Raw genomic sequence first — 24,555 nt, 5'->3', positions numbered from 1 at the left:
AAAAGTTGCAAGAACAGTATAAAGAACTCTCACAACCCTTTCACCCAGATGTCTCAATTGTTAATATTTTACCACACTTCCTCCATCATCCTCTCTCCACAACATCTTCTCGGACCATCCTGCTTCCTTGGACCTCAATAGGGTGACCAAATCTTCCTGGTTTGGCCAAGGACTGTCCCAATTTTAAAAGTGAAAGTCCTACAGCTCAATGACCCCGGCTGCCTTCCGGGCAAATCCTAACACTAGGCAAGTCGCCATGCAACAACAACCCTTCACTTTGCCCCCAGTTGGTTGGATGCTGGGTGCTGATGTCTCCCCTGGGAGAAGGGATGTGGGAAGAGAAAGGAAAATGGGAAGGGAAATTTGTAGTAATTATTAATTAATCAAATGGCCTGAAGGCTGTCACAGGACCTGAAAGACTCTGGAGTGCTTAACTTTAGGTCAAGGAAAAATTCCCAAAAGAGACAGTACCAGATTGAGTAATATCATAAGAATAAGTGGAATTTGAGCAAACATTTTTACAGTGGTGGTTGTGTGTCACAGAGTCGCTTGCAAGGTCCACATTCTGTATATGCTCAACAATTATTCAAGTAGGAGTTTCTGTTTTATGCTGATGATAAACAGCATTAAGTGGTCATAGTCTCCTCATGAAGGCTTCATGGTATAAGAAAGCTTCATGAGAGTTTAAAATATTTTCTCTTGTATCCTCCCAGCATTCTTGTTCTTTCAGTAAGTCATAAACTCTTCCCCTCTGAAATCTGGCCTCCGCCACTGACTACTACAGGAAAACAGAGTTAGAATGAAAAAAAAAAATGGATAGAGGTATTGTTACTAACAAGCAGCCTAAAGATTTTTTTCATAAAGGGCCTCTGAGAATCACATAAATATAAATAAATTTAAATTCAGTTCATTTATTTGAAAATTTTTTAAAAAGCCAATGCAATACAATTCGTTTATGAATGCATAATTTATTCAATTATTTTGCTAATGGTTACACTGCCATCTTGTGGCCTTTTGGGAATGATATTCATACCTACATCACCTTCTGATACTTCGCAGTGTGGAAGAAGGAATATAACACAAAGCTGGTGATTGGAGGTAATCTGTTCTTTACATAAGCTATCCTGCTACACCTAAATGAATCACATCTTCATAGAGACTTCCAAAAATAGATCTTTGGGGAGATATAGTGAGTCCTATAGCTACCAAAAGTAAGTTCCTTCCTCTTACATTCTCTCCGCAGCCTTCTCGGAGTCCTGTTATGTGCTACCATAGCACCGCACATCTGCATCCTGGCATTCATCTCACCTCCTTGCAATTACTTAACAGTCTAATGTCCCTGATAGACTCTAAACTCTTCAGGGTAGGGTGGGAAGGAGCAGGATAGTGGTTGCATTGTTTACCTAATACAGTCCCTGGTACATAACAGGCACCCAATAAATATTTGCTAACTAAATAAGATGTTTTATTGAACACGTAGCACCTACATTTCACATTCATGCAAATGCATCCCTATAAACCAGAGCTGCAAACCTTTAGTTTATCTCCTTTCTCTGACCTACAGCATTACTAAACTGCTCCTAAGACTTGCTGCTATGTTCTAGGTTTTACAACCAAGCCACAAATTTAAAGCTCTACAAGGCAGTGTTCATGTCCCAAGCATCTGTCTTCGTGTTACCCATAGGGAATTCCCAGCTGTATGGGTAACTGAATGTAGACCTTCTTTACCTAAGACAAGGAACAAACATACACTGATCACCACGATGGAGCCAAAGCCACGTCCTCGAGGTCTTTCTGCTTCAACCTGGCAGCCTCACCCCACCCTCTTGTATAACCCTGTCTACAGTGGCAGACAGTGTTCGTCAGGGTCTGGGCCAGACAAGTGCCTCCATTTCTGCATTTCCAGGTTTCACAGAAAAAGACACAGCCCTTCTGACTAGCTGGTAGTCTGTCAGCCGGGCGTCTGGAGACAAGAAGTCATGAAACTTTCATTTTAATTTCTCTTTTTGTTTTACTTCCAAGTACTATATACCTCTACACTGAAGGCTTGAAAACAAAACAAAAAAAATTTCTCTGCATACCGATAGACAGGACAAAAATTCAAGGTATGTTTTCAGAATTGGACCCCAGAACTTTACTGACAGACATTCTCAGTAGCTGGAAGAATTTTGTCACATTAACATATCAACCTGCGCACCACAGGCCATATTTACTCTCAATTTCTTCATGCTGTGGAAGAATCATAGGGGACCAAGGCAGATACTCGTCTCTTAGCAAGCATTTGAGTTCGTTCAATCTCCTGGCATAAGATGAATTTCCAAAGTGTTTCCAGCAAGCTCAGAATTAGCACAGATGAGAATGTGGTAGCCAACAAGACTGCTTCAAATCACCTGCTTTGAGACACCCCACACACAGGTCCACAGGCTGGTGTCAGCCTGCAAACTGCTTGTTACCGGTCTGTGTTGAGCTAAGCCCTGGGATGGAAAGTCTGACTCTGGAAATGTTCACAGCAAGTGGACATGGTCCTGGCCTGCGAGCGCCTTCAGCAGAGTTCGAGGGCCGGGGGACCTGCGTGGCGGCGCGATGTGCAGCGTGAACTGGAAAACCGTGAGTCGGTCTGTAACAGATTGAAACTAAAACACAAAACAAAACTTTCTTCACCATTGGTGGTTCAAGAAGCACTGTTCTAGAACATACATGAAAGAAATTCTCAGCCACATTTCACAAGCCTGAAGTTCACCGTACACAATAGACAACAAAACCCCCGAAGGACCTTTATGAATGAAAAATAATTGTCATTTCAGCCAAACTAGAACTGACCTGATTCCTTCACGCACTTCTCCGGGAGCCACATCCCCTCGGTCTGGAGGCAAGGGCAGCAGCAAGCTGGGAAAGGCGGACGCTCTGCACACGTGCACTCTCGCTTTCCCCACAAGTCCACGCAGCGAAAAGGAGCACCAGGGCTTGGCGTGGTAACCTGAGCAGCGGCACCCGGCGTAATGCCTGATCCACCCACGGCCACAGCAGACTCCACACGTACACTGTCCAGAAGCAAAGGTCTTCTCTTCACCTGCATGTCATGTATGCAACCTACATTGTGAGAGAAATGCACAGGACATGAGATGAAGAGCCACAAGACTGTCACAGACAATGAGAAACCTAGATGCTGGAATGACTCTGACCCAGCAGCCCTGACTGTCACCAAGAGCCACATTCCTTTTGCAAATGTGTAGGGAACCCAGATCCCAGCTCTAACTAACTGCAAAGCACTTGCTCTTTTGGTGACTTCAGCTGTGCTGACAATAGAAGCAGGTCGTTTCTGAGACCTTCCCTACTCTACTCTGACAGTTCAGGTGGTGTTGCCTCCCACAGGATCCTGGGAGAGCCAGGGACAATCGCTTACCCAAAGGCAGGCAGCCCCCTGTGAGTTCTGCCACATGCCTTTGACAGATGAACTAAGGAGCCCAGAGATTAATGCCACCCGTGATGGGCACTGGACCTGGAAGATCACGAGGGCTAGGAGCTGGAAGCAGTCCTCTGTAAGCACAGCAAGTGGGTCTACAAAGAGATGAGAATGGAGCAGACATAGAAAGGCAAGCAGAGATACAAAACCAGGTTTAGCTCTAAGGAGAGAGAGAGAGTAGCTAAATGCCTAAAGATTTTTTTTTTAATGATCCACTTCAGGCCAATTGCTACAGGTAGAATTATGGAGACTTTAAGCACTGTTGCATTTTCTCTGAGTTTCCTGTCCTCAGATTCCTTGAGATTTGTTTCTTTCCATGTCCATGATGTTTTCTGTTCTTTGTAATCCTTAAAATCTCAGTATACCTCATCGTTGCCAGTTCCCGGTTTGGGGCATTGCAATATGTGAGTGCTGTGTCCCTGCAATGTCTCAATGACCCATTGCCACGAGACATCTGTTGTATGATGCTGCATTTCATGGCACACCCCTGAATAACATGTCTCAACCAACAGAATGGCATTGCCTCTAAGGACTCACTTGTAAGAGTCTGCTTTCTTACCGAAGGTGAGACTCATTGCCACAACATGATTTCAGCTTCTAAATACTGATATAATGAACCCAATAAGCTGGTGTTAGCAACTCCAGCAATGAAATTCCCATAGAAATGTCCTAGAACAAAGTACTAGAGGGCTTAACTTTGGACCAAGAAAAATTCACCGTAGAATTTGTAATTCTATCATAGAAAGAGTAGACTCTTTCCTTGCTGGCCAGTGAAGGTATCCATGGCCAAGGATGATTTGTGTCTCATAATCTGCCTCTCAGAAGAAATTAGGGGCTTTTCAACTGTTACCTAGGGTGTGCAGTATGGTCCAGTGGGATTGCCCAGGGGGTACTTGAGTCTCATCAACAATGTATCAGCAGCGATCACCTCCTCCCCCAAATCCACGAGGTAAAGAAGACTGGCTCTCCAGACCACGCATAATCTGAGGGAGTGATATTAGGCCCAAAGAGGAGAAAACTGGTTCTTAGAGGAGTGAAAACTTCTCTTTTTATGGATAAAGCACAACATATATTCAGGTATATAAACAGATATGTACAATATGTCTGTGGTATTAAATTTTCATGGGGGAAGCCATTGCAAAAAGAATACCTGAAAAGGCTCCCTAGGAGATCATAAGACAAAAGAAGAAATTGAGAAACATTTGTCTAGACTCACACTACATCCTGAGATTTCCACATGGAATGGTATAGAGTAGAAAACGTTAGACAAAAGCCAGAAATTCAATTCTGGATTCGGTTCTGGCACAGCTGCAGGAACTTAAGCAAATCAATCCCTCTGAAGCTGTTTTGTCTCTTCTAAAATGAGGATAACAGTGCCTTTTATATCATTGTCATCAGGCTCAAATAAAATGATGGATATGACTGTGTCCTACCCTCATTCTTAAGCATTTTTCTCTACCTTTCTGACTCTGCAGATCAAAGTCCCCCTCTGTTTCCTCCTGCGATTTTATGTAACATGCCACTGCCATCAGGATCCATAGCGTGGACAGTAGCCACTACGGTATTAGGACCAGCATCTTCTGAGAGAAATATTTTATAACCAAAGTAAAGAAGAATGTTCGACTACCATCATGAGTTTTGTTACAAGGATAGGAATCAATCAGTCTTAACAATGAAACAAGCTAACTTACTATTTGTGAAGGGTACATTCCTTTGGGCATTTGTGATTTTAGGAAAAATTATTCTAGCTGGCATTTTACAATTTTATTAAAACATGATCATCTTGTTTGATTACAGATGCATACAGTTTCCAATGTCCGTTCATTCTTTCCTCCACTTTGTTTTCAAAAGGATTTCGGGTGGCCTTATTCTCCAGTGTGTGTCATGTAAGGGCTGCTCATTAAGTATCCTCTGATTCGTGGGGTTGCTGAGAGTACTAATCCTCTTCATGGACTTGTGGGTAAGAGTCTATGCCATCCAAGGATGTCTTGTGCTTGGAGAGGAGCATTCAGTACCATTTGGACTTTGTGTGTTGCTCACAAAGTTAAATCTTATAAACACATTTTTGAGAACCAATGTTTCTTAAATATTTACATATTCATTATAATGTAATCACTCAACCAATGTGAACTACAATGAACAAATTTAGCATGGCTGATTCTGACTCAAATACTTCAAAAAGCCGTCAAAAAGTAAAACAATTACAAAATGTATTACTCTTTTTACCTAAATCTATGCTAAAACATTAACACTGTTGGTCTAATTCAATGATGGTGAATCCAATTGTTACTGCTGCCGCTCTTAGACCACCTTAGGTAGTAACTAAGCTGCATAATCGGTTCTCATTGATTTTCCAATTAAAATACTAGGCTGCTGGGCTTCCTAGGTGGCGCAGTGGTTAAGAATCCGCCTGCCAATGCAGGGGATATGGGTTCGATCCCTGCTCCATGAAGATATCACATGCCGCGGAGCAACTAAACCCGTGCGCCACAACTATTGAGCCTGCGCTTTAGAGCCTGTAAGCCACAACTACTGAGCCCATGTGCCTAGAGCCCATGCTCCGCAACAAGAGAACCCAAGGCAATGACGAGCCCGCGCACCGCAACGAAGAGTAGCCCCCACTCACCACAACTAAAGAAAGCCCGCGCACAGCAAAAAAGACCCAACACAGCCAATAAAATAAATAAGTAAATAAATAAATAAATTTATTAAAAAAAAAAGAAGTCTTTGGAGAAGACTCATGTTGTGAGGAGCTGAGGCTTCTGAGCCATGTGCATGAGCCATTTGGGAAGAAGATTCTCCAGTCCCAGTCGTGCCTTGGATGACTGTAGTCCCTGCCAACATTCTGATGGGGAACGTCATGAGACACCCTGAGCTGGAAACACCCAGCCAAGCCACCATCAAATTCCCAATCCATAGAAACTGTGAGGTAATGTTACTTTTTGTTACTCGTTAATTGGGGGGTAACTCATTACATAAACATCGATGACAAGTACATCGTGTTGATATGATTTCTAGTTTTCCAGAAGAAAATGAAAACTCAATGAAATAAATTTGTGTTAATTTAAAACTACACAAAGAATGTTTCTCAGCATTATTGTATTCAACCAGAAAACTGACTTTTTTTTTTTTAGTTTTGACTCCCTAGCATTTTGAAGACCTGATGAAAAACAAATGAACAAACGAATAAAACACACCATAACGCCATAACTTCATTCTCCAGCAAAAAAAGTGATTTTAGATGTAAAGAAATGAGTTTCTCTCAGCACCGCTGAAATGTTTCAGAGGATACCAAAATGGAGCACCACGGAATCACAGCCATGTCCCACAAGTGTTGGGGAGCGCTGCTGCAGTATCCCCTACACTTACAGCCATGGAATGTTGAAATTATACAATGTATTGAGTAGGGCAGAAATCAGTCTCTGTTCCTTGAAGAAAGCAATTTAAGAGAAACGTTTAGTAAAGCAGTGGGTGATGGAGTTGGCTCCCAGACTGACCCACTTAAAGGAAGACAGATCCCCTTTAGTCTCACCCTCCCTCTTGTCCCAGTGCTACCCATCACTTCCACTCAAGGGATGAGAAATAAATGAGAAAAACATTTTCTCAATATCACTTTCTAATTTTTCTCCCTGTTTTGCAACAGCTTTCCTAACCTGAATGCACTCTGCCTGGGTAGATATAACTGAACTAGGAGAATCACCTATTAGTTGTCAGGGGATTGGTATGGGAGGGAGGAGCAACTGGGTAGAGCCGAAAAGGTGAACGGACATCACTCTCACACAGTGGTTCTCACAGTGTTCTTCCTGGACAGCGTCATTAGCAGCACCAGATTACTTACTAGAAATGCACATTTTTACACCCCACCACAGACCTAGTGAATCAGGAAGTCCGGGCGTGGAGCCCAACGAGCTGTGCGATCACAGACTCACCGGGTGATTCTGATACATGCATTATGGCCGTGGGTCTCAAACTTTGATGCACATTAGAATCACTTTGGGAGATTTCAACAAAAATAGAACAATTTAGGCAGAATCTCAGACGGTGGAATAGAGCCCTCAGTATTTTTCTAGAGAAAAAAATTTTAGAGCAGTTTTAGGATTGCCGCAAAATTGAGAAGGCAGCGATTTCTCTTATACTCCCTGCCCCAACAATACGTAGCCTCCCCAGTTATCAGCATCCCGCACCAGAGTGGTATGTTTGTTACAATTGATGGGCCTGCTTTAACAAATCGTAATGACCCAAAGTCCATAGTTTACATTAGGGTTCACTCTTTGTGTTGTATATTCTAGGTGTTTGGACAAACGTATAATGACATGTAGCCATCATTACAGCATCATACAGAGGAGTTTCACTGCCCTAAAATCCTCTGTGCTCTGCCTATTCATCCTTCCTCTCAACTCCAGGCAGCCACTGGTCTTTTTACTGTCTCCATACTTTTACCTTTCCCAGGATGTCATATAGTTGGAATCATACAATATGTAGCCCTTTCAAATGGGCTGGTTTCACTTAGCAATATACACTTAAGTTTCCTCCATGTCTGCTCATGGCTTGACAGCGCCTTTCTTTATAACACTAAATAGTATCCCGTCATGTGGGTGCAGCACAGTTTATCCACTCACTTACTGAAGGACAGCTTGGTTGCTTCCGAGTTTTGGCAATTACGAATCAAGCTGCTATAAACATCCATGCGCAGGGTTTTGTGTAGATATGTTTTCAACTCCTCGGGTAAACGCCAAGGATTGCAATTACATGGCAAAAGTAGATTTTGTTTTCTAAGAAACTGCCAAGCTGACTTCCAAGGTGGCTGTCCTATTTTGCATTCCCACCAGCGATGAATGAGAGTTCCGATTGCTCCACATCCCCACCAACATTTGGTGCTGTCTGTGGTCCACACTTCGGTCCCTCTGATAGGTGTGTAGTGGTATCTCTTTGTTATTTTCATTTGCATTTCCCTGAGGGCATATGATATGAAGCATTGTTTGCCATCTGTATATTATCTTGGTGAGGTATCTCTTAAGGTCTTTGACCCATTTTTCAAATCCGGTTGTTTTCTTATTGCTGAGTTTTAAGAGTTCTTTGTATATTTGGGGGTTTTCTATCAATATATTCTCAAGCTCAGATATTCTTTCCTTAGCCATGTCCAGTCTACTAATAAGTCCATCAAAGACATTCTCCATTTCTGTTCCAGTATTTTTTTTTAATCTCTAGCATTTCTCTTTGATTCTTTTTCAGGATTTTCATCTCCCTGCTTATATTTCCCATCTGTTCTTGCATGCTGACTTTGTCCATTGGAGCCCTTGGTATCTTAACCATATCCTAAATGCCTACTTGGATAATTCCAACATCCCTGCTATGTCTGGTTCTGATGCTTGCTGTACCTTTTCCATTATTTTTAATGCACAAGCAGAACTTTTGTTTCCCTGAAGTAGTGATAGTTCTTTTATAAATCAGTTCTTAGCTCCCAAAATGTCTTTTCAAGTCACATAGAAGGTATAAAACGTGAAATTTGTTTTTAAACTTGGTCCAACACTGAAACCCACAGGTTGGGCCAAGAGCTTGAAGAGGGTAGGACCCACACCATTTCGTGGCACTGTTCCTCTGGAAGAGTTTAAATGTGCGTATGTATCCCAGCCCCATTCCACAGGCACCTCAAATACAACCAGCAACAGCGGCCCTGCAGGCACCCCCACAATGCCACTGCATCAGCTCAGCGTCAGCCTCAGCCACCCTCTACCCACCTCAGGGCCAAAGAAGCTGCAGGAGGGCTGTTGGCACCCACCGTAGGACTCACTCCGCCTCCTGCTTCTTGGTCTCATGTCCCCCAGAGCCCTTGGGGAGCATTAGCCTTGAGAGAAGCCCTAGCTTTTGGCATTTTAAGATACACAAAATAAGGACCACATGTGAAATGAGTCTCAAAGTCTATGATTACAGGGCTGAGAGAAGACCAACCCAGCCCACAGGTGAGCCAAGAGAGAGATAGGTGAGCCACCGGTTACAGGGAAACCTGTGAAGGACCTCATGCTACAAGTTGCTATGCAGTGCAGTGCATTTATTTCCCAGGGCTGCTGTAACAAAGTACCACAAACTGGGTGACTTAAAGCAACAGAAATTTATTCTCTCACATTTCTAGAGGCTAGATGTCCAAAATCAAAGTGTGAGCAGGGCTAATTTTTTCTGAGGGCTGAGAGGAAGAGCCTGTCCCATGCCTCACCTGGCTTCCTTGGGGTTCCTTGGCTTGTAGACGTGTCTCTCCAATCCCTGTCTCTACATGGCTTCTCCCTGTGTGTCTGTGTCTTCATGTGGCATTCTCCTCTTACAAGGACCCCAGTCACATTGGATGGGGGCCCAGGCTAATATCCTCATCTTAACTTGATTACATTGTCGAGGATTATGTCCAAATAAGGTCACATTCACAGGTTAGGACTTCAGCATGTCTTTAGGAGACATAATATATAACCTGCAGCAAAGAACGGACTCCTCTCTGAGAGTGAAGGCAGGCTTCAGGGAGGAGGTAGTGAAGAGCAGAAGAGGCTGACCAGGGCCTTTACCTGAGGTGCTTCAGAATCATTCAGACTGTTTGATAGGTAAATGTGCAACCTGAGAATTGCCAGTAAATTGTGAGAGGACAGCAAACATGGGCCTGTGTGGCAAACCCCGCTACCCTCACGCCAGTTCTTCAGATCCAGGCAAGTGCTCTCCTGAGCCTCCTGCTTCCTCATGTGTAAAATACAAGTATCACTACCTACCTCACAATGTGGGATGTGAGGATAAGTGTTTGGCACAAAGAAGCCCCCAGGAAAATGAAGTCCTCCCTCCTCCCTCCCACACACTGCCGCCCCCGCCCCCAGCTCCTTCAACTCTCTTTGCATGGCTCACTGTACTAGCTTTTGAACATCCTTGGAGAATACAAGCATGTCTTCTTTTACTGAGCTTCATTTTATTGTGCTTCGCAAATACTACTTTCTTTATACAGATTAGTTTGAGGCAACCATGCGTTGAGCAAGTCTATTGGCACCATTTTCCCAACAGCATTTGCTCACTTCGTGTCTCTCTCATTTTGGTAATTCTCACAATATTTCAAACTTTTCAATTATTGCATTTGTTATGGTGATCAGTGATCTTTGATGTTACTATTGTTGTTGTTTTGGGGTACCACAAAGCGTGGCCATATAAGACACTGAACTTAATTAAAAAACAAAACAAAACAAAACTAGGCTTCTTGCACCCAACAGTTAGCCAAGTTGTGAATGTAAAGGAAAAGTTCTTGAAGGAAATTAAAAGTGCTACTTCAGTGAACACTCAAATGATAAGAAAGCTAAACAGCCTTGTTGCTGATATGGAGAAAATTTTACTGGTCTCAATAAAAGATCAAACCAGCCACATTCTGCAAGGTGAAGAAGCAAGTGCTGATGTGGAACTGCAGCAAGTTATCCAGAAGATCTAGCTAAGATGATTCATGAAGGCAGCTACACTAAACAACAGATTTTCCATGTGGATGAAACAGCCTTCTATTGGAAGAAGATGCCATCTAGGACTTGCAGAGCTAGACAGGAGAAGTCAATGCCTGGCTTCAAACTTCAAAGGACAGGCTGACTCTCTTGTTAGGAGCTGATACAGCTGGTGACTTGAAGTTGAAGCCAAAGCTCATTTACCATTGGGAAAATCCTAGAGCCCTCAAGAATTATGCTAAACCTACTCTGCCTGTACTCTGGAAGTGGAACAACAAAGCCTGGATGACAGCACATCTGTTTATAAGGTTTGCCAAATATTTTAAGCCCACTGTTGAGAATTACAGCTTAGAAAAAAAGATTCCTTTCCAAATATTACTGCTCATTAATGCACCTGGTCACCCAAGAGCTCTGATGGAGATGTACTGTGAGATTCAAGTTGCTTTCATGCCTGCAGATACAACATCCATTCTGTAGCCCATCAAGGATCATTTGATCAAGGAGTCATTTTTACTTTCAAGTCTTATTATTTAAGAAACACATTTCATAAGGCTATAGCTGGCACAGATAGCGATTCCTCTGATGGATATGGGAAAAGTAAATTGAAAATCTTTCGGAAAGGATTCACCATTCTAGATGTCATTAAGAACATTCACGATTCATGGGAAGAGATTAAAATAGCAATATTAACAGGAGCTTGGAAGAAGTTGATTCCAACCCTCATGGATTTCCACTGAGGGGTGGAAAACTTCAGTTGATGAAGTAACTGTAGATGTAGTGGAAACAGCAAGATAACTAGCATTAGAAGTGGAGTCTGAACATGCAACTGAATTGCTGCAATCTCTTGATAAAACTTTCATGGATGAGGAGCTGCTTCTGATGGAGGAGCAAAGAAAGTGGTTTCTGAGATGGAATCCGCTCCTGGTGAAGATGCTGGGAAGATCACTGAGATGATAACAAAGGATTCAGAATATGACATTAACTTAGTTGATAAAGCAGCACCAGGGTTTGAAAGGACTGACTCCAATTCTGAAAGCAGTCCTGCTGTGGGTAAAATACTATCAAGCAGCATTGTATGCTACAGAGAAATTATTCATGAAAGGAAGAGTCAATCGATGCAGCAAACTTCATTATTGTCTTATTTTAAGAAATTGCCACGGCCACCCCAGCCTTCAGCAACCACCACCCTGATCAGTCAGCAGCATCAACATCCAGGCAGACCCTCCACCAGCAAAAAGATTACAGCTCACTGAAGGCTCAGATGATGGTCAGCAAATTTTAGCATTAAAGTATTTTTAAATTAAGGGATATATTTTGATTTTTTAAAAGGCATCATGCTATTGCACATGAACTTAATAGACTACAGTACCATATACACACAATTGTATTTGCACTAGGAAACCAAAAAACTCATGTGACTTACTTTACTGTGTTGATCTGGAACGGAATACTTTCGAGGTATGCCTGTAAACTAATGAATTGAACCCGACCTTCCCTTCAAGAACAAAGACCTCTCGTTTTGCTTAAGGCTGGATGGTTCAACTTTGGTTATTTCACAGTGATTAGCGTCGGACTTCTAAAAGAAGTTTGATTTCATTCACATATTATACAAAAGTCTACCCACATAACTGGTATAAATCTCAGTCTGTAACAGCTGACTCCAGACTCTATCCCACCAGGCTGGCAGAAAATGTAACCCAGGTCATTCCTGGGCATCCCATTCACCTTCCTCGGGGAGTATCAAGCTTTGAGTCTTAACATGATGCCAAAGTTCCTCTTATTCCAGCCCACATGAGCTCTCGGGTCTGTGGCTCTGGCTTCCACGCCAAACATGGTGTCCCCATCAGTGTTCCACTCAGCCAGGCCCTGAGAAGCTCTGCCCTCCTCCATACCTCGCACCAAGCAGGGGTCTCCCTGACTGGGAGAATCTGCCAGTGCCCTTCCTACCCCACCAAAGAATGCATCTCGCATCCTGCTACATGCTTGAATGGGAGACTATATAGGGGAAAATAAGGGGCGAAAAACAAATTTCCCAAGAATCAGTCTATCCCTAACAATTTTTCCTAAAACTTACCCAAATAGATGCATGAGAATACCAGGAAGTGAGAACCTCTAATTGCACATTTAAACAACCAGCTTTAATATTCTAATAAAAATACTGGTTGTTGCTCCCTTCAAAAAAGTATTTTTTTTAAATCAAGCTCTGACAACAAGTTAAACTCTTTGGAAACCATTTTATTACAAGAGAAGCTAAAGAAAAAGAGAAAATGCCTAAATAAAAGCATATGTGTTGGAGAGGGAGACATCTGTGAGCCTGGGAAACCATTTCCCCTCTCCTAAAACTATCCACCTCACAGGACTGTTGGGAGGATTCAAGAAGAGTAAGAGCATAAAACAGACAGTTCAAGCTGCACAGAACTTGATAAATCTTGTGTATGTTAATGTTGTTGTTATTACTGCAAATGGGATTATGTGCTAGGGAAGGCAACTAGAAATAAACACCTAACATGAGTTTTCTTTCACTGTAAATACACACAGTGTTAGAAGCAGCCTGACCATTTTTGCAAAATTGTTAAAAAGCCCGTTCCTGAGATTTTTAAAGGAACACCTAAACCCACAATCTGACCCCAAAGGCCAGAGCAAAGGGCACATAATTTGACTTCCTCCCTTCAACCCAGTGGATGATCCCAGTTGAGACCTCAATTCAGGGGCTGACGACACTGGAGGCTGAGCTTCCTAAACCACGAAACCATTTCTTCTGGCCCCAGTCCATGTGGAGAGGTAGGTCTGTGCATTAAGGTTACCTGTGCAGCTATAAATCTCATGCACACTTAGCATTTGGAAACTAGAAAGCTGAAAAAAACAAACAGTGGTTAGGACTTGGTCCAGTGGTTAGGATTCTGCGTTTTCACTGTGGAGGGCCTGGGTTCAGTTCTTGGTCGGGGAACTAAGATCCCAAGCCTCGCGGCACAGCCAAAAAAAAAATAAAAAAGTCAGACTAGCACGCCCCTGTCCAGAAAGAAACACAACTCCACCCGCACCCATGCCTTCCCCAAAGAAAGCCCCCACTCGCTACAACTAGAGGAAGCCTGTGCACAGCAGCAAAGACCCAACGCAGCCAATAAATAAAATAAAAATAAATTTATAAGAGAAAACCCCAAAACAATACCAAACGACCCACACCAAAAGTAAGTTATTAGAGGCACTAGAAACATTACATGTTGGTTATAAATTTCTTCTGTAGTCATAAAAGAGACAGAGCAGTACAGTAGAGCCTAAATCATGGGAAGAGGAAACAAATTATCTTGGCCTAGACCATGTGCGTATAAACCTCTGCCTTTGTATCTGAGAATGATAGTACCCAAATAGACAATGGGTAAAGTCAAAAGAAATCCACATTCCTTGTCTTTGGTAAAGACAAACATTAATTGCGCCTATCAGGAATGAATAGGGCTTCCTAGGTGGCGCAGTGGTTAAGAATCCACCTGCCAATGCAGAGGACACGGGTTTGATCCCTGCTCTAGAAAGATCCTACATGCCGCGGAGCCACTAAGCCCGTGTGCCAAAAAAAAAAAAAAAAAAAAAAGAATGAATAAAAGGAATAAACGTTCTATGAAAATGACTACATGATAAATATTTGTGTTGAATCTAAAAAAAAAAAGCTACGCTTGAAAACTGATGTGTGGCATATGGGGTCACACTATGCCACAGCAGCTTTAAAGTACAGCCAAGATGACTCAAATTCAAATCCAATCATATAAGGTAATAATAGAATGGCTGAGATTTGTCTGTATTAATGCTGAGTAGGAGTAAGAAAGGATCTCAAAGTTTTAAAAAATTATGTATATGTGTGTATCACTTTTTTTGCTTATAAGAATTATAAGTCCTTAGAATCATGTAAATATGTATTGCTAGTTACTTGGTCCAATATACTTATATTTTATTTAATAGGCTCATCCTTAGGGCTAACTCTTGAAGAATTAATTTCTAATGCAATACTTAATGCTTTTTAAAAAGACAGTACTGTACAGGAGCTGTGAAAATGCTTACATTGCTATGTATTAGGAATTGGACAAAAACTTAACGTGAGATAATAGCTTACATTTACAAAACACTAGCTATTGTAGCAGGAACTTAAAATGCTTTACTTAAAATCTAATTTTTACTTCTCACCAATTACCCTACAGGGTAAACATTATCCTCATTTCATTGTACTTTGTCACTGTGGTTATGAAATCCACTAAGTAGTATTATAACTGAATATTTGGAGCAATTCCTTGAGCCTATTTTTTCATTTCTATAGGACATTTAATTTATCAGACTGACAAATAGCCATTTCCTCATTCAGTAGCTCTAGCCCCAAGTTTTCAGGTAAGCAATAATTCTGTTAATTCTCTCTCTTTAACAATGATACTTCCAAGAGAGAAAGTTGATTAGTTACTACTGTGAACGACCTGCTAAATTTTCCTCCAGTCATTAACAGCCTTAAAGTTTACATATACACTCCCACAGCTGGAATGGTAGTATGAGGAACCCCCGTAAAACAAACCTACCTAACTGGTGACAATTGTTAAAAACAACAACTTAAAAATCTCTAGAAATTGATCTAAGGGCATATAGCAAATGAAGAAATATTTCTTCAAAAAATCTGCTAAAACTCCATAAGAACAGCCAGAGTCTGTGGCGTTTGAACCCATGTAGCATTGGAATCCTCCCGCTTCCCTCCAGCTCAGCATGATGGAAACTCCACTCCAGGTGTGTACAGCCCCTCAGTACCCAGCCAAGGGCTACAGTATCTTCCTGAGAGGAGCAGGCCACCAGAATTTCTCATCTCCCCCAGCCATGTGTTGTAGAGCCTAAATTCCAAGCAAGTGAAGCCAAGAAGTGAGGGGCTACCTTCTTTCATTTAGTCCCCAGTTTTAGAATAAAGGCTCTACCCCAGGCATGCCACACTGAGAACAGGGGGTCCCTGATCACCCTCACCCCAGCTCATTTGTAAGACAGAGTTTCCAAATTGGGTGAGGCATGCCAAGAAGACCAGACTATCTCCACCCAGAAGCCTGCTCCTAAAGTAAGAGTGTCACTCAGGTACATACCTCTGTCTCCACTGCCAGCTCCACAGCTATGCCTCAGTGATTTTTGCCTAGAGACAGAACCAGGATGTAAAACAGAGTTCCAAAGCTATCCCCAAAGGAACTGACTTTATTGGAGACAGAGTATAGGAAAGTTCAGGTCTAAGGGTACTCAAAACAATAGAGATTTTGATGGAAAGCAATTAAGAGAAAACTGGTAACTTTTAAAGAGCTACAAGCTAAACCATAGGTTACCTAGCTTACCAGCCAGAACCAGGGAAAGCAACAGCTAAGAAGAGCCCTCCTAGCTTTAGAACAAACCATGAATGTTTTCCCCTAATACTACCCTTCAAGGAGCCAGAATTTAATTGGATCAGATTGTGGAGCAATTTATGCCCCAGGGGATTGTTGAAAACTAAATAGAGCAAACAGCTCTAGTGGAGCTTATCAGCTGGATGGGGTCAAGGAAAGCGACTGAAAGGAGCCCTATTAAAATCACTGTCATACTAGAGGGTCTGTGTACATGCGCAAGGCAGTGACGTCTGAGGACCAATAACAGAGGCTCCACAATGTGGAGGAAATAGACATCACTAAAACAATCCAGCCAACACTGAAGAAATAAACAAGCCATCTATAATTAACAAGCTGGGGGGGGGGGGATGTCAATATCCAGATTTGCTATAAACAAAGAGTATCAAAGAGAAGTTATTTTTAAAAAGAATCAGATGGAAATTCTAAAGATGAAAAACACAGTAACTGAAATGAAAAATACAGCTGAGGGGCACAACAGTTGATTTGAACTGACAGAAGAATTAGCAAACTTGATAGAGATTGTGCAATCCCAAGAACAGAGAGAAAAAAGATTGAAGAAAATTGAGCAGAACCTCAGAGAAATATGGGTCACCATTAAGCACATATGTGTAATGGGAATATAAGAAATTCCAACTTTGATTTTTAAAAAAACTCAATGTATAATAACCAAGAGGCTCAACAAACGCCAAGCAGAATACATGCAAGGAAATCTACTTCAAACACATCAAAGTAAAAATGCTATTATCAATAACATCAAATGTGAATAACAACGCAATCAAAATGAAAAGCATTTGTGCTTCAAAGGGCACTACCAAGGAAGTGAAGTGAACCCACTGATTGGAAGGAAATACAATCGGCCCTCCACATCCACAGGTTCCTCATCCCTGGATTCAACCAAGCCATGACTTTGATTGATTGGTTGAATAAGTGGATGCTGGACCCATGAATACAAAAGGCTGTTTCATGCCATTTTTTAAAAAAAGGGACTTGAGCATCTGTGGATTTGGGTATCTGCAGGGTTCCTGGAACCAATTTCCCAGTGGATACCAAGGGACAACTGTACAGTTGACCCTTGAAAACATGGATTTGAGCTATGCAGGTCTGCTTATGTGCAGATTTTTTTCAATAAATATAATACTGTTTATGTTCTGTGGTTGGTTGAATTCAGAGATGCAGAATCTGAGGATAAGGAGACCTTCTACGGGCCTTGAGTGTCCACAGATTCTGGTATACACAGGGCATGGGGTGTGGGGTGCAGGATCCTGGCACCAAACCCTCATGAATACCAAGGGACAACTGTATTTCCAAATTACATATTTGATAAGGGATTTATAATCTAGAATTATAAAGACCTTTACAATTCAATAATAAAAAGACAACCCAATATAGAAATGGGCAATTTCTAAATAAACATTACTCCAAAGAAGATATACAGATGGCCAATAAACACATGAAAAGATGTTCAAAATCAGACATGATGGAAATGCAGATTAAAACTACAATGATATACCACTTCACATCTTACTAGAATGCCTATAATGAAGAAGAAAGATAATACCAAGTGTTGGATGTGGAGAAACTGGAAACTTCATACATTGTTGGAAGGATTGTAAAATAATACAGCCACTTTGAAAACCATTCTGGTAGTTCTTCAGTTACCACAGTTATCATATGACCCAGAAATTCTACTCCTAGACATATATCCAAGAAAAATCCACCCAAAACCTTGTACATGAACATTCACAGCAGCATAATTCATAACAGCTAAAAAAGTGGAAACCACCCAAATGTCCATCAACTGACAAATGGATACACAAAATGTGGTATATCCATACAATGGAATATTATTGGGGAATGAAAAAGGGTACATGCAACAACACGAATGAACTTTGAAAACATTTTTCTAAATGAAAGAAGCCGGTCACAAAAGACCACATATTATATGATTCCATTTATGTGAAATGTCCAAAGTAGAACTTTCTGTCCAGAGACAGAAAGTATATTAGTAGAAGTTGCCTGAGGACAGAGTGGTTGTGGGTGACAGTCAAAAGGTATGGGGTTTCTTTTTGGGGTGATGAAAATATTCTAAAATTGACTGTGATGATAGCTGCACAACTCTGTGATTATACTAAAAACTGTTCAATGGTACACTTTAAATGGGTGAATTGTATGGTATATAAGTTATATCTCAATAAAGCTGCAACCAAAAAAGGTTCATATGTAAATAAAAGACAACAAAATTCTAAAAAGAATTTTATTATAGAAACAAAACAAGGAGCGTAATTAAGCATGAAATAAATAATTTCATTCTTGATAGAAGTACATTTATGTTACAAAGCAAACTAGTTCATAACCCAACTCTTTTAAAGAATTTTTGTTTACTGAAATTAACTTTTATTCTTTTGCAAAGATGTACCCTTAGTTACAGGAAGAACATATTTAATCTAAACATACATTGTTGTAGATAGGATTCAAAAGTCAACACACATAAAATCAGTTGTGTTCATCTTTGTTAAATAGCTGTATGAAGCTATTATTTTAAAATGAGAAATGGTTGTTTATGAGATATCTTACACTATAAGTATGGAATGTATATTTCTTTTTGATACTATTATTCCATTAAATATAGTTGTCAGATGTTCAGTGTATCTCTTATAAAACTGCACATATCACACATGCCAAAATTAGAATGTTGCAAATTCTAAGAGACTTCTAAACAGAAATGATTCAGAGATGCGTTTATGCTAAATTCAGCAAATCTGGTTCTAAAATGCCCTTTTTTTGTATTATGGAAAACAAATATAATGTTTAGAAACCTTAATGGAAGGAAAATGGTTGAATCAAATATATTCCTTTGCAATTTTCACATCTAATTTTATTTAAAGTATTAATCTTAAAAAAAAGTATGTCTTGCACATTCAACAACTAAATAATGAGCTATTATTTCAATAAGAAATTTTTCAATTTTACTTGCAACTTTTCAGAGCTGTAATTTTAATATATATTGGGATCTAAAACTATTAGCAAATAGCAACAATAGAGAATGTATATTTTAAAAACTGGACAAATGACATAATATATTGAGATGTAAATCAGGAAGAAGTTATTTGCTTTACAATAAGTTCTTAAATACACAGAACAGTTCACAATATATGTCCTTTAAATAGTCATGCATTTAAAATAAATTTACCAAAAAAATTGATTTACATACTTTTAGAAACCCCAACAGTTTTATAAAGAGAGACACTACTTTTACCCACAAAAGGCATCAAAATGTTTTAACAGTTCAAAAATAGAAACAGCCAAAAAAACATTTGATTTCCCCCAAAAAACAAAGTTTAATAAGATGGCTAGTCACTGTTCCTTTCAAGAAATTAATAGCTTATTTTTAACTTTATTTATTTATTTTTAGTCTATTTTTTAAAGCATATTTTTCAGCCCCAACTTGTAACACACTTTGACCTCCATTTCTACTTTTCCTTGAATCAATCCAGACTGTATGGAAGAGTGTCATAACATTAGACTTTTAGTAATTTGGGTTAATGTCCTGAAAAAACACTCTGTCTATATATTCAGGATGTAATGAAGAAAAATTTTAGAAGTGCAATGCATACTCCCCAGGTTGTAAAACCCTACCAGCCTAATAAAAAGCACCAAGACACAGATGCCAAAGTTAGAGAAAACATAAACTGGCAGAGAATATCATACACCTTATCAAGTAAGTTTTATTTATTGGATTGTTTGGCATTTGGGAAGCTAAATAAATTAATTTAGCAGGCTAGAAATCCCATCCTACCCTTAACAAAGATTTGCTTATTAATGAATTAAAGTTAATTGCGAAAATAGCATAGTGAGGATTCTTTCCCTGTGCTTAATGAGGAAAAAGCTACCAAAATTTTCTTATGAAAAAGTAAGAAATGGATAATTTTTTTGAAAATAAAAAGTAAACTTTGAAATAAGGAGGTTAAGGCACTTATTTCAATGGTTTTGCAACATGAGGGGCAAAGTATTTGTTTCATATTTCTTTGAGAAATTCCTTCTACCCCAAACCCACAAACTTTGCCCCTTTCACAGTAGATCTTTATTGTCAAACCTAACAACCATAAGTTACTCAAATGGAATTACGTGCAGAATTCTTAATCACTTGTTACTTTACAAATAAGTAAGGAAATAATTAAATGTTCCTCAAAGTTTTCTAGCACTATTGTTTTAAGTACAGCTAAAATGGAAGCAAATAAGCTTATCTTTCATACCCAGTACTATTATTTCTATAATAAAGCTCACATTTTTCTTTTCAACTAACGCTGAGTGAAAAATTCATTATTTAAAAACTTCAATTAAAAACTGCTCCAAACCTATTTTATTTAAGAAATAAGTTGACAGAAGCAAAAGCAACTTACTAATGTCAAAAACAAGAGATACACAACAATCAAAACTAATTCAGCATACTTGAGCATAAAATAAATCAATAAAAATTCAATTAAATATTTCATGCCTCATAGAAAGTAGGTTGTTCTATTTCCCTTTCAAAATATGCAAGCAGGTTTTTAAATTACACTGTTTTACATGCTCCCTCTAATTATAAGTACTACCATGTGACTCTTCACTGTGTACTTAGGTAACTATGGTAATATTTTCACAAGGCTTGAAGCTAAATACTAGTGACTCACTATTAAGATATACAGAGAACCTGAAATAGCCTGCCTGTAGCTATCTTAATAGAAAAGTTAGAAGTCACATAAATCATGACTTGAGAACCAATAAAACTAATGCACCAGACATATGGCACTGCCATCAAACAATTCTTAAGCTCCCAAAGAACAAAACATCTTAGAGCTAATCTAAGGATGCACGTGCTTTTGTACTTTTAAAATATATATTACAGAAAATAAAGATAATAGAAGGATGCTCCTTTCTAATGTAGTAATTTAGAGTAATGAAATTGCAATTTTTATAGCACTCTAACAAGTGAAAAATTTTTAAGTCTGTTCACTTAACAGGTGTATAAGGTAAAACTAAACATGCATCCCATCTTATTAAAATGATGCATCCATCCTGAATCTCTTTATAAGGCCAAATTAATCATTTAGAATTTCTTTTAATTAACAATTGAAAATATGAAAACATTTAACTTAAAGGAACATAACAGATTGTGGAACTGTGCTTTGAATTTTATTATAATTGCCATTTTGTTCTTAATGTTGAAGACTGTATCACCGTTTCATAAATAATAGCACTTGTGTTTTATCATAAATATATCTCTATGCAGAGGTATGTTGAACAGCATCTGCACATATCTCCAGAAATTGTTGCTCATTTTAGTGTACAGATTCTCATTCTGATAAAGGTTTAATTTTTTACTTAATACGTCAATAGAAAACATGTGAATAGATTATATACTCCACATCCATATTTTTTAAAAACCTAAACATTCTTTTTTTTTCTTATTTTTTAATTTTGAACATTCTTTTAAATGTCTGTTTTTAAAAATACACAGGTAACAAGAGTTACTGTTTTATCATGATTAAATTGGTATCAAATTTATAGAAGCAAAAAAACTAAACACTTAATAATCATAAAGTAATGAAATGCAGTATCATGCACTATTTAGTACTAAGAAAGTGCTCACTTCTATAAGCAGCAGATGATGAAAGCAGTATCATGGAAAATCTCGATATATCTTTACGTATATCTTTAAAAATCACTTTCCGTTATATAATTTCCATTTTAATTTAAATGCCACAAATTTTCAGTAAACATTTAAATTAGTTTTTTATTGTAATATTTCAGTTCTATTATACACCATGAAATACCTTCAGAAACTGCCTTGAGGGAAGAAATAATTCTTTCCTTCTATTCTATAATTATATCACATTACGTATTTATTAAATGTTATATTTGAGACATACTCTCTGACCTTGAACATATTCAAATTCAAGACTCATGTTACGATGAAACGAAGACTTATGAGGAAAATTTTTCAATAGTTTAGAAGGTAAAATCTTTAAAGACCATGTAGCAATAAGGAAAACACCTGGCTGGAATACTGCAGAGTGTCAGATTTGACATTTTATCAAAGGACAGTGACATCTGATCTTCTTTCCCCCAAAGAACTCTAGATCCAGTCACCAGCAGGAGGGAAAAGCAGCAGCAACATTTCAAATGTCCATACTCTGATTTCCAAAAGACACCACATAGGTAGAAGAAAACTGCACTCTACTTCAGGTGGTATAAGTCTTAGAAACGAAGGCTCTGCTATTGTTCAAGACTGAAAGGATATCACAGTGTTGATTTTATATACAAAGTATGATCTGTTCCAGTATACTCTAGTGAAATAATTCACATATGGAGAATAGTTAATTTTGACCTCATGACAAAATCGTCCATGTTTTGAATAGGTTAACTTGTCACCTTCTTCACAAACCACCTATCAAATGATATAAAACATAATATTAAAAAGGTTATTAAGTTTACAGGAGAAATGCAATCAATGTACAAGTGACTATATTTATATGAAAAAATATATTATTGCTAAACATAGACTATCTCACATTGCTTAGCAAACATCTCATGTTGTTCAGCAAATAAAAGCCTCTTCATAAGAGTTACCATGTCCACTAAATTCTTAAGCTTCCCATTGAGACTGAGAAAGCAGTAGAGAGTATTTTCCAATTTTTAAAAGATTTAATCCTAAAACTTAGAAGGCTATGCTTGATAGTCTATTATCATTCCTCTGAAGAACATTATCATGGAGCCTACCAAGCTTGAGAAATGGTCACATATTCTTAACGTATATTCATACTCTTCTCCTTGTGCACGATTGACACACAGTAGCAAGTAAGTTTCTGTCACTTATTCAGTACAATCCTTTACATTTTCACCTTAATGAGGTTCACTAAGATAGCTTAGCTAGCTTCAAGAGTTTCCTATAGTAAAACACTAAATATTATTCTAATGCCTAGGAAAGATGTCAGAGAGTCAACTTCGAGAATAAAAGGATAAAAACATACAGATAGCCAAAAAACACATGAAAAGATGCTCAACATCACTAATTATTAGAGAAATGCAAATCAAAACTACAATGAGGTATCACCTCACACCAGTTAGAATGGCCATCATCAGAAAATCTACAAACAATAAATTCTGGAGAGGGTGTGGAGAAAAGGGAACCCGCCTGCACTGTTGGTGGGAGTGTAAACTGATCCAGCCATTATGGAGAACAGCATGGAGGTTCCTTAAAAAACTAAAAACAGAGCTACCATATGACCCAGCAATCCCACTACTGGGCATATATCCAGAGAAAACCATAACTCAAAAAGACACATGCACCCCAATGTTCATTGTAGCACCATTTACAATAGCCAGGTCATGGAAGCAACCTAAATGTCCATTGACAGATGAATGGATAAAGAAGATGTGGTACATATATACAATGGAATACTACCCAGCCATAAAAAGGAACAAAATTGGGTCATTTGTAGAGACGTGGATGAACCTAGAGACTGTCATACAGAGTGAAGTAAGTCAGAAAGAGAAAAGCAAATAGCGTATATTAACTCATATGTGGAATCTAGAAAAATGGTATAGATGAACTGGTTTGCAAGGCAGAAATAGACAGATATAGAGAACAAACGTATGGACACCAAGTGGGGAAAACTGAGGTGGGGGGTGGTGGGATGAATTGGGAGATTGGGGTTGACATACATACGCTAAATGTATAATCTATGTATAAAACAGATAACTAATTAAAAAATAAAGAATAAAAGGATGGATAGCTTTAAGTCTGTGCCTGGCATTACTTGAAAGAAATAACCAGATCTTCAAAATGGAGCAAGAAGGTAGCCAAGAGCAGAATGATAAGGCTCTAGACAGCAGATAGCAATGTAGCAGTAATTACTGAATACCTGATGCTTAATAAAATTCCATTTTGTCACCAATTAAGCCAAAGATCAGAGACATCAAGTACCAACAGAGAAATTTCAAAATACATGCAGTAGAAAACAGAATAGGTTTATATTATAAGATTAAGGGGTCATGGGACTTCCCTTGTGGCACAGTGATTAAGAATCCACCTGCCAATGTAGGGGACAGGGGTTTGAACCCTGGTCCAGGAAGATCCCACATGCTGAGGAGCAGCTAAGTCCCATGTGCCACAAATGCTGAGCCTACATGCTGCAACTACTGAAGCCCAAGTGCCTAACACCCAGGCTCTGCAACAAGAGAAGCCACCACAATGAGAAGCCCATGCACCACAAGGAAG

At 39.2% G+C, this 24,555-nt stretch overlaps 1 protein-coding gene across 1 annotated transcript in view; it reads right to left on the bottom strand.

The window, feature by feature from the left end:
* Positions 1-18,572: 18,572 nt before the first annotated feature.
* The window catches only part of DPY19L4 (dpy-19 like 4), a 72,523-nt gene continuing 66,540 nt past the window's right edge, over positions 18,573-24,555 (bottom strand). Inside the window, exon 19 of the mRNA XM_057737000.1 lies at positions 18,573-22,722. Coding sequence (XP_057592983.1) covers positions 22,558-22,722 — 165 coding nt within the window. The 3' untranslated portion in view covers positions 18,573-22,557. The remainder of the gene's footprint in view (positions 22,723-24,555) is intronic.

The sequence above is a fragment of the Hippopotamus amphibius genome, chromosome 5, assembly GCF_030028045.1.
Source record: "Hippopotamus amphibius kiboko isolate mHipAmp2 chromosome 5, mHipAmp2.hap2, whole genome shotgun sequence".
Lineage (NCBI taxonomy): Eukaryota > Metazoa > Chordata > Mammalia > Artiodactyla > Hippopotamidae > Hippopotamus > Hippopotamus amphibius.
The sequence above is the reverse complement of the archived record's forward strand: the minus strand, read 5'-3'. Positions and strand labels throughout refer to the sequence as shown.